General features: G+C 38.0%; 1 protein-coding gene across 1 annotated transcript; it reads left to right on the top strand.

Moving 5' to 3' along the window:
* The first annotated feature begins 545 nt into the window (after window positions 1-545).
* OMD (osteomodulin) lies at window positions 546-8,109 on the top strand. The gene is made up of 3 exons (XM_018552308.1): window positions 546-802; window positions 2,046-2,998; window positions 7,504-8,109. Exons 2-3 carry the CDS (start codon window positions 2,056-2,058, stop codon window positions 7,845-7,847), a joined length of 1,287 nt encoding a protein of 428 aa, XP_018407810.1. The 5' UTR covers window positions 546-802; window positions 2,046-2,055; the 3' UTR covers window positions 7,848-8,109.
* Window positions 8,110-10,141: the final 2,032 nt, after the last annotated feature.

Raw genomic sequence — 10,141 nt, 5'->3', positions numbered from 1 at the left:
TATAGCATATAAGATAATATGTAAATAAAAACAGTAATAGGACTTTGATTATTTGTCAAGAATCTCATTAACCAAGTGAACTGAAAAGGTCTTATAGACAGCCATACCATTCATTTCAATGTCACATTTTATTAGAAGGATAAACATGGGTAATAAGCATTCAAGTGATGGATATTAGCAACAAATATACAAGGGGTAGTGTTTAAACAGCCAAAACCTACTGTTTGAGTAAGTATGTGCTATTTAGTAAAGAGCTGAAATGCTTACTTTAAAAAATCGTTCTACACACAATTGCTAAAGCTCAAATGCTGCATATCTAATCATGGAAAGGTATTTGGCAATTTAGCACATTTAAAAAAAAAAGAAGGAAAGTCACAGAATTCCGAGTAAAGTATGAAAGATATTCTGGCAAAAAGTAATGAAGCACAGTGCATTTTATGTGTACATTGCTGTATGAAGTTTTTTTCCCTCTGGGGATGGTTGCCACACCTCAAACCGAAAATAAGAAGGGACACAGATTAAACCCACCGAACTTGGCCAAAATCACAAAGCATATCCTTTTTTTTTTTTTGTTTGCTCTAGGATACTTTTCACAATGAAAGGACTCACACAATTTTAGTCATCTAAGTCAAGGCTGGATGAGCGAAGATTTATTTTGCTAGGAATGAACTTCAGCTGCTCTTCTTCAGACACTCAAGGCAATCTCTAAATCTAGAAGTGGAATCCTTACAGCATCTGGTGGTACATATTGTTACCATAAGCATTTTGTCTCTCAGAGCAAATAAGAAGCACAATTACTGAGGTATGGAACTGCTGCAAAGTTATAACAACCAAGGGGGCGTTTGATTAAGTTGCTGACTAAAATTTTCTTAAAATCAAGAATGCTGCAGTTAATAGAGATTGTGTGTGCATGCCAGCTGTTACAGCTGTAGGCTTTGTAGGAAATCAAACAAACTCAAAGTTTTATGAGAATCTGGGGCTGGGGCCAAAACACTATGTTGTAGCATATCTCGTTATAAAACTGATAGATTTTGGTATGTTAGACATTATTTGTGTGCTCGGTGAAAGTATATATGTGCTTTTCGAAAACAAAGTTTATTGGTAAGCATCTCTGAACACAGAGTAGCTTTAAAGGGCCATGCTGGAGGTAAGAGATTTTGCAGAATGCTGAAGAGCAGCATCATTTACTATTACTAAAAGTGCATATGTACAAAACAGACAGTGATAAGATCACTGAAAAATGAATAGAATTGTTTTAGAGTCTTTGTAGATATTACTATTAAAGAGATCAGTTTTATGTAAAGAATTCTATTCTATATTATGTGTGTTAATGTGGAAAAAGGTAGACATGTGCACTGCCAAAAAATTCGTTCAGTTTCGTTTCGTTTTAAATTCGGATTTGTGTTATTTCGTTTTTCAGGATTCGGGTGTGAAAGTCAATTCGGATTCGGAATTCGGATTGGGACGAAATTCGGTAGCGTTCGTTTTCTGTTCTTATTCGTTTCTTATTCGTTTCTTATTCGTTTCGTTCGTTTGCAGCAAAAGTGACATTTGAGGGGGAAAAAATATTTTTCTCCTCTAATGTCACTTTGCTCCAACGAACGAAACGAATAAGAAACGAATAAGAACAGAAAACGAAACGAACGTTCGTACGAACGCTACCGAATTTCGGAAATGGAAATTCGGATTCGTTTGCATTCGTTATGTCTGTAATTCGGAATTCGGATACATCCGAATGTCCGAATTTCCGAAAATTCGTCCGAATTTCGATTCGGAATGAAACGAATCGCACATGTCTAGAAAAAGGTTTCCGTATTTATTTTGCTAAATACAGTATTGCTAAAAACAGGGCTTATTGCATAGGTTTAGAGTTCTGACTTTAAAAGCTGCAAGTCTGTGAAATTACTGAATCTAAATAATGAAAATGACAGGGAACTAAAATGAATAGGCACATAGCTATTTGTTTTCTATTATCTATTATAATTGTATGCTCACTCTAAAAAGGAAATACCAAAATGTATATACTATTTGTTTTATTATTGCAGAACTCCAAGAATGGTTACAATGGGCACTCTCGTTCGGTTTTCAATTTTGGCTTTCATGCTCGCAACAGGGGTGGTTTGCCAATATAGTGAATATGATTATGACACTGATTATGACCCTGAGCCACAACCTGAGTACCAGCCACCATTTCATTTCCCAAGCAGCGCAGACTATCATGTTCCAAGTGTTCCTTACACAACAGACTGTGCTAGGGAATGTTACTGCCCTCCATCATCTATAATCACCATGTACTGTGACAACAGGAAACTCAAGGCCATCCCCCAAGTCCCTTCCCGGATTCAGCAGCTTTACCTTCAGAACAATGAAATTGAAACAGTGAATATGAAATCCTTCATCAATGCCACCAATCTTAGAGAAATTAACTTAAGCTACAATAGACTCAAATCACAAAAGATTGATCATGGTGTATTTGCAAAAAGTCCTCATCTTCTTCAAATCTACCTGAACAACAATGAATTAGAAGAGATCCCATCACCCTTTTCTGCATCTATTGAAAGAATCTTTCTTGGGAGCAACAAAATTAACAGAATAAAGGAGCAAGATCTTCAGGGCCTGGTAAACGTGACTATGCTTGACCTTTGCAACAATCGCATTGAGAGCATCAAGGGGAAAACACTAAGCAAGCTGACAAAGTTAATGCAGCTTAATATATGTAACAACAAACTCAATTCCATGCCTGCAAACCTTTCACCTTCTGTAATGTACCTGTCGCTAGAGAATAATTCCATTTCCAAAATCCCAGATGATTATTTTACAAAGCTTTCAAATATAATTGCAATTCGATTGTCACAGAACAAGCTTGAGGAGGTTGCAATGAACATATTTAATCTTCCACAACTCATGGAGCTGAACCTGGGTCACAACAAATTAAAACATATTTTTTACATCCCTCGATCACTTGAGCACCTCTATTTGCATGACAATGAATTTGAAAGTAAGTAACTCCTCGTTATGTTTAAAAAATACAAAAAAGCTTCTGCATCTTCTCTATGTTAAAAAATAAAGCTACATTTAAATAATTCTACATTTTTAAGCACCAAGATGGCAAATAATAGAAGGGCAGCAGAGCTGTATAGCCCACAAGCAAGGGAGATCAGGTTCAGAAAACTCCATGGCATGATCAAAAGTGTATCTATACTCAAAATTGTAGGTTTTACGTACACATTTTCTGATCATCACACAATTCTGATGATCGTTGCAAAACTAAATTTGCAATCATTGTGTTAGCCTGAAAGTATGTTTGGTTGTCTGGAATTTTTTATGGACCTGTGAAGTGTACAGACACACACTCTTGTGATATATGCATGTTTTCACACTGATCAGTTTACAAAAAAACTGGTCACATCTTGCAGACATGTTCTACCACCAATAGATGTAGTGAGATTTATTGTTTAGCAACTTGTCTTAACATTGCCATGAGCAAATAAATAAATGTTGAGGCTTACTTACTAAAGAAGTTAAGAATGTTCACAATTCATATTTTTATGATTATTATTATTATTATTATGATTTATATAGCACCAACAGTTTGCAGTGCAGTGGTTTACAAAATAAAGGGGGACAGTACAGTTACAATAAAATTCAAAACAAGTGGGTTAGGAGGGCCCTGCTCATGGCAGCTTACCATATAAAAGAGAAAGACAAGTGATACAAAAAGTAGTACCTGTTTCGGGATGAGCTGTTTGAGAAAATAACATTTCAGTTGTTAGGTACAGGCAGGAAAGGCTTCCTTGAAGAGATTCATTTTTAGGGATTGCCCAAAGGCAGATAGAGTAGGAGCTACCATAAAGGGGTGGGGAGTTCCAGAGGATGGAAAAGGCTCCACAGAAGTCCTGGAGGTGAGCATGGGAGGAGTTAATGAGGGAGCTAGAGAGCATGAGATCTTGGAAGGAGCATGAGGGACTGTTTTGGTAATATTATGAGACAAGGTTGGTGATATAGCTGGGGGCAGAGTTGTGGATGGGCTTGCAGGCACTGGGCAGTTGGTAAGTAGAAAGAGTCTAGCAGCAGCATTCATGGCAGACTGAAATGACTATAGCCTGTATAGAGGTAGGCCAATGAGGAGGGAGGTGCAATTGTGGAGGTGAGAGATAGCCAGTGAATGAATTAGTAGCTTAGTGATTTAATTGGTTAAGAAGGTGTGTGTTTTGTAACTGTTATGGAGGTGAAAGTAGCAAAATTTGGACAGTGATTAGATGTGGGGTTGAAAGGAGAGGTCTGCCTAGCACCCTGGTATGAGTGAAGATGATAGTTATGCTATTGATCTTGACAGAAAAATTGGGGGTGAAAATATGAGCTCAGTTATTAAAATATTGAGTTTAAGAAAGTGGTGTGAGTGGTGTGCTCAAGGAGACTGAAAAGGGGATCTGAAGAGTTGAGAGATAGATTTGAGTGTCATCAGCATAGATATAGTACTGGAAGCCATTGAGAGGTGATCAACTTCCCAAGGGAGGAGGTAGAAGATAGAGAATAGAAGAGGTCCAAAGACAGAGCCCTGGGATCCCCTATGGAAAGAGGAAGAGGAAAGGAGGAGGTAGAGTTGCAGATACCACTGAAGGAGTGCTTAGATAGGTAAGAGGAGAACCAGGGAAGAGCTGAATCTTGGAGACCAAAGGAGTGGCGCTTTTGAAACAGAATGAGTTGTCAATTGTAGTTGAAGTAGAAAGGCCTCTCAGTAGAAGTACTGAGAAGGTGACCATTGTATGTTTTAGAAGGGAGGGAAATATGCAAGTAAAGAGGGAGAAATTGAAGTTCTGAGTAAGAGTGTCAGGAACCGGATCTGAACCCAGGACCTCTGCTGTAGCTGGCAGTGGTTCTACCTGCTGAGCCACCTTAGAACCTTGGATCTCCTGTGTAATCCTCAGTTAAACCTAGTTTCTGCTGAACTCTGAACTCCTTGCTCCTCCCTTGAACTTCTTATTTAAGCCATGCCTCTGCACTTCCTGTTTGCCAGATTATTGTGCTCCTGTCATTATCTTGCTCCCTCTGTGCTACAGTCTGCTCATACTGCTACCCGTGTACCGACCTCTGGCTGCTGATTCACGGACTACTCTCACTGTCTTCTGCTACATACCTGATACCTTTGGCTTCTGACCTCGGCTTGTTTGCTGACTACGCTTCTGCCTGCTGCTTCAGCTACTGGACTCTGAGCCTGATTCCAGATCGTGACAAAGAGAGTGTAAAACAGAGTAAGAGGGTGAGCTGAGTAGTTATGAAGATCCAGGGGGCAGGTGGTGAGAGAGGTGTCAGAGAAAAGTTAGCAACCTCCTCTGTAATGATGGGCTCAAAAGAGGAAAGTATTTAATGTGTTGGTAGACATGGTATGTTAATTGAGAAAGATAACTGGACAGTAGAGATCTTATCACAAATTGCATCAGTCTTGTTTTTTTTAATTATTGGCAATGATCTGGGCAGTAACATAATGAGTATGTGGAAGCAGTGTGGCTCAAATAAAAGAGTTAAAGATAGAAAATACTTGACACGGAATGGATGTGAAGGTGTTAAGAGTGATGAAATGGGTCTGTTTGGCAGCTTGGAGGGAAGAATCTAATCTTAGAAGGGCATCCTTATACAGGGTGAAGTCTTGTAGAGACCTAGTTTTACGCCACAATTACTGAAGGGCACAACTATGTCTTTTCAGACTTCTGGTATTGTCTGTTTGCCAGGGTTGTAGTGGTTGGGGACAAATTATGTGTGTATTGAAGAGAGCATGTGTGTCCAGGAAGGATGAGAGCAAGCTGTGGTAGATATAATAATAGCCAGGTCAGGGCAGGACAGGGGTGAGATTTTGTTGTAGAGGTAAGCAATAGCTGAATAGGGAAGAGAAGGCTTGAAGTCATGAAGGTTTCTATGAAGAACTGTTTGTTGGTTGAAGGAATAGGGGGTTCAGGACAAGTCAGGCATGAAACTGATAAGGCTGTGATCAGAGATTGGAAAAGGGGTGTTAGAGAGGTTGCAGGGTTTACAAAGGTTGGAAGAATACAAGGTCAAGGGTGTTGACATTAGTATGAGTAAGAGGTTGTGTTCATTGTGTTAGATCAATAGAAGCGGTCAGGTTGAGAAATAGCTGGGATGTCAGCATTACCAAAAATGTTAAAGTCATCAAGATGGTGAATATTTCAGAGGAAGTAGGGTAGTCCGAGAAATTGTCAAGGAAGAGTGATACCTGTCCAGAAGGCCAATAAATCACAGAAATCCTCAGAGAATTCAGAGACAAAAGACAAATACAGTGAGCTTCAAAAGAGGAGGAGGGATAAAGAGGGGGGTAAATGAATAACTTGAAAAGTGCTTTATAAGTACAAAAGGAGTCCAACTCCACCTCCCTTTCATCCTCTGGGCCTGGGTGAGTTCAGTAAAGGCTACCAATGGAGAAAGCAGTAAGAGAGGCATAGTAAGAGCCAGGCTTCAGTATCTGCAAGTAGGTCAAAGAATTTGTAGATTTAAAAAAAATCATAGACAGAGGGCAGCTTGTTACAGACCATCAGGCTTTCCAGAAGGCACTTAAAAAGGTGTACTGTTTCTTGGAAACAGGAATAGAAATGAAAGTGTGTGGATTGAGGCTGCTGCCAGAGAAAGTGGGTGTGAATGTTAGTGGAGGGCCAGAATTGGGAAGAATATCATCAGAAGTTAGGAGAAGCAGGAGGGTAAGAGAAGTAAGATGGGAGTGAGTTTTGTATGAATGCACATGCCCCAGTGTCTTAGAGGTTATGTGAGCATGTTGGGTCAAAATGAGCAGAATGTGATATGTGCAGTAATAGAGAGAAGGCAGAAGAGAGGGTGATACACATAAGCTGTGGGGTGGAGAAAAGGGGTAAAGTAATGAGAGGTTAGGTAAGGAGACACTATTGTTAGAAGGAAAGGTAGAGAGAGCATATTACTGGGTGGATAGACTAGTAATCAGACTGGGAAGACAAGAGGTTGATGGGAAAAGACAGGTTCACCTGTAAGCTGTCAGGAGTACCCGTTGTAGATAATTTCTTGTTTCTGTCTTAGTGAAAGTGCTTTGTCTAAATGCCCTTGTATTTACAGTGTGTTAAAATATACATTTTGGTTAAAATAGACATGGCATGAGTGTCAATGCTCTCTGACAACAGTCTCTTGCCCCAAAAGCTGATCTAAATTTATAGGAATATGATGTGGGGGAGTGTCAAGTTGAAAGAGCCACAAGGATAAAATGTTGGTTTAGACAAAGCAGGAAAGTAAGTCTATCCTAATAATATAGATATGAGTTAAACAATTGTAAGTTAATTCAGTGTACCATGTTGAAGAGGGCTGGGGAAAATTCATATTATTATTATTATACAGGATTTATATAGCGCCAATAGTTTGTACAGCACTTTATCACTTTATATATATACATATATATATATATATACTGTATACACACACATATTATTACCACTCTACTATGTAGGTAAATAATTTGTCTCTTTCTTACAGATATAAACATAACATTAATGTGTCCAGTAATGGATAGAATGCACCGACTGACCTACCTCCGTGTGGATCAAAATAAACTAAGACGTCCCATAAGCACTTTAGCATTTCTTTGTTTTCCCCATCTACACAGTATTTACTATGGTGAGCAGAAGCGTATTGCTGGGGAAACAAATGTGCCACTCATTCCTCAGTACCCGTTCCCTGAAGAGAATAGGGATGATGATGATGATGATGACGATGATGATTTTCCTCAATATCACAGAGAGGAGCATGAGCCAATAGCAGAGAACCATGCTGGAGATGAAGAGGAAGATGATTACTTTCATGATAATTATTCATATTAAATAACGACTAACTGGTAGCTAGTCTCATTCCAGGACAAATTTCATTTCATTGCTGTTTTATTAAATGCTTCTAAGTATCTGTACCAAAAACTGGGACATACAGACTGATTTTTACAAGTATGTTATCATTAAGAAGCCATTTGCTTCAGTTTTGAAGGATTTCACAATCCTTTTCCTCTTCTGCTTTTTGTTAAATGCAATCAATGTATGAACTATGTAAAATGTAATTATCAGCCTGGTAAAGCCTAAGTACTTAAAATACTAACACTTTTGGCATGCCAATGTTAATAAATTGCTTACTTATTCATTAATCATGTAGCAGATTTTTTAGAGCCTCAGAAGCTTGAGGATCAGCTTCTACATTAGGTCACCAATACTGGGCCGATGAAAGCACGAGGTGCTTGGAGAGACTGGGTGGCTAAGCAGTGCTTATCAAATATATTTTTTTAATATAATGATTATCTCTATGAGTTTGTGGGTCTATGAAGAATATATAACTATTCTCAATGTACATAACTTAGCTAAGTCAAAGAAGATAGGTGTGGTTTTTAGCCAACACCAGTGCTAAAGAGGATAGCCAGGTATCTATCACCCACTATTCTCTACAGGTAATCTGCCCATCTATCACCTGCCTCAAAGTTCACCACCAAAAATACAATTTTAAGTGCCTGAATATATAACTAAATTGGATGATACATCTCTGACTAATCCCCTACCCTTTCAATGCTCAAATCAAGACTCTCAAACCTCAAAGGGTATCCACACTTTTGCTACTGGGGCCATTTTTTAAAATTTTCACACATGTTTAAATCATTTTTGGATATAAAACTGCTTAAAACCCACAAACTATATATTTTCTGAAAGTAGAAGCTCTGTAGTTGCTAGTTGCAATTATTTATTTTGCACAATATTTGTGCAAATGTTTATCAAATCAATACTTTTAGGAAAAAATAAATGAAAGGAATTTTAGTGATCACAAACACAATATAATACCCATTTGTTTGTAAAATATAAAAGATGAGGTTGTATCAGGTAAATAGATGAAACCGTGTTGAACCTTTGGGGGTGATTTACTAACCTAAACACATGCACGCACCAGGTGCGTGTGATTTTCACACAGCAAAACTTATTTATCAACCAAAAAGTCTCTAAAAGCATATTTCCTCTAATGCCATATATGGAAAAATCATGCACATGATGCATATATAATGCTGCTTCACAGTTTAGACAAAAATGGTTAGCTCATGCATTTACATTCCTGCATTCATCAACGCAAGCAACACAACATAGAGCTAATTTACACAACATCACCTTCCAATTCATGCTTGGCTTTGCACAACACACCTGCTGGGTGTGTACACACTACAAAGGTGTTTAGATTCCACCCATAGATCATGCTGGGAGGGAACACACTACAGAGGTGTATACATGTTCGTGGTGTGTTTATAAGGTTAGTAAATCAACCCATTTGTGTGTGCTGTGAAATGGCGAAAAACTATGATATTAAAAATTACCCATAGGCAATGCTTTTGCCTTTACTGCTCATCAATTTAACAGTGAGTGAAAACACAGTTGGTATACAGAATACCCCCAGAAATGTAACTTCCTGATTCTTTGATTGGTTGACTGATTTTCCCATTGTTCTGCACTAACAAACAAGTAACATTAGGCATTTATTTCAATAGGAATTTCATTTTCAATGAGATAGTCCCTAAAGGGATGCAGACACTGTACTTTTCCTCATTACAAAACAGAAAGCTTAGCAGCTGATTATAACAAGCTCAGACCCTCCCATTCAGGAATCATACTAGAGATTATATCCTGAAACAAACAACTATTTCTTCAGAGCAGAAAAAGGTACGGATCTACAACAAAGTTTGGTAAAATCCTTGAAATGTATATTGATTACCCAGAGAGGCTTGATTTTTTTTCTCAACAAAAGTGGAGTTACTCTTTAAAAGTTTCTATCACTGACTTAGCATTCCAAAAACCTTGGGGAACCTTTTGGTTTATATGTTTTCTCTCTCTTAAAGTTATTATGGTTAGTGAATGCTAATAATGAGGCATAAAGTAACATTATATTAAAGATACATTAATGTGAGGTGGGAGTGTCCTGGCTGGACCATTGGACCCCATCCTTTGCCAGAGACCAAGACTGAATGTTACCAGATAGCAAGATTATTTAAGCACGTGTGGGAACAATTAAAAATAAATTGTTATTGTTATAACATATTTAATGAGTTACATCCCAAGAATTGAATCTTAATTATATATATATACACATACAGTATATA

Source organism: Nanorana parkeri, unplaced genomic scaffold (assembly GCF_000935625.1).
Source record: "Nanorana parkeri isolate BGI_ZX_2015 unplaced genomic scaffold, ASM93562v1 scaffold83, whole genome shotgun sequence".
Lineage (NCBI taxonomy): Eukaryota > Metazoa > Chordata > Amphibia > Anura > Dicroglossidae > Nanorana > Nanorana parkeri.
Note: the sequence above shows the minus strand (reverse complement) of the source record. Positions and strands in the feature narration are given on the sequence as shown.

Excerpts from the sequence above, each read along its gene's own strand:
- OMD (XM_018552308.1), top strand. The coding sequence starts at position 2,056 with ATGGTTACAATGGGCACTCTCGTTCGGTTTTCAATTTTGGCTTTCATG. Across the intron at positions 2,999-7,503 it reads GCATGACAATGAATTTGAAA|ATATAAACATAACATTAATG; the intron begins GTAAGTAACTCC and ends TCTTTCTTACAG.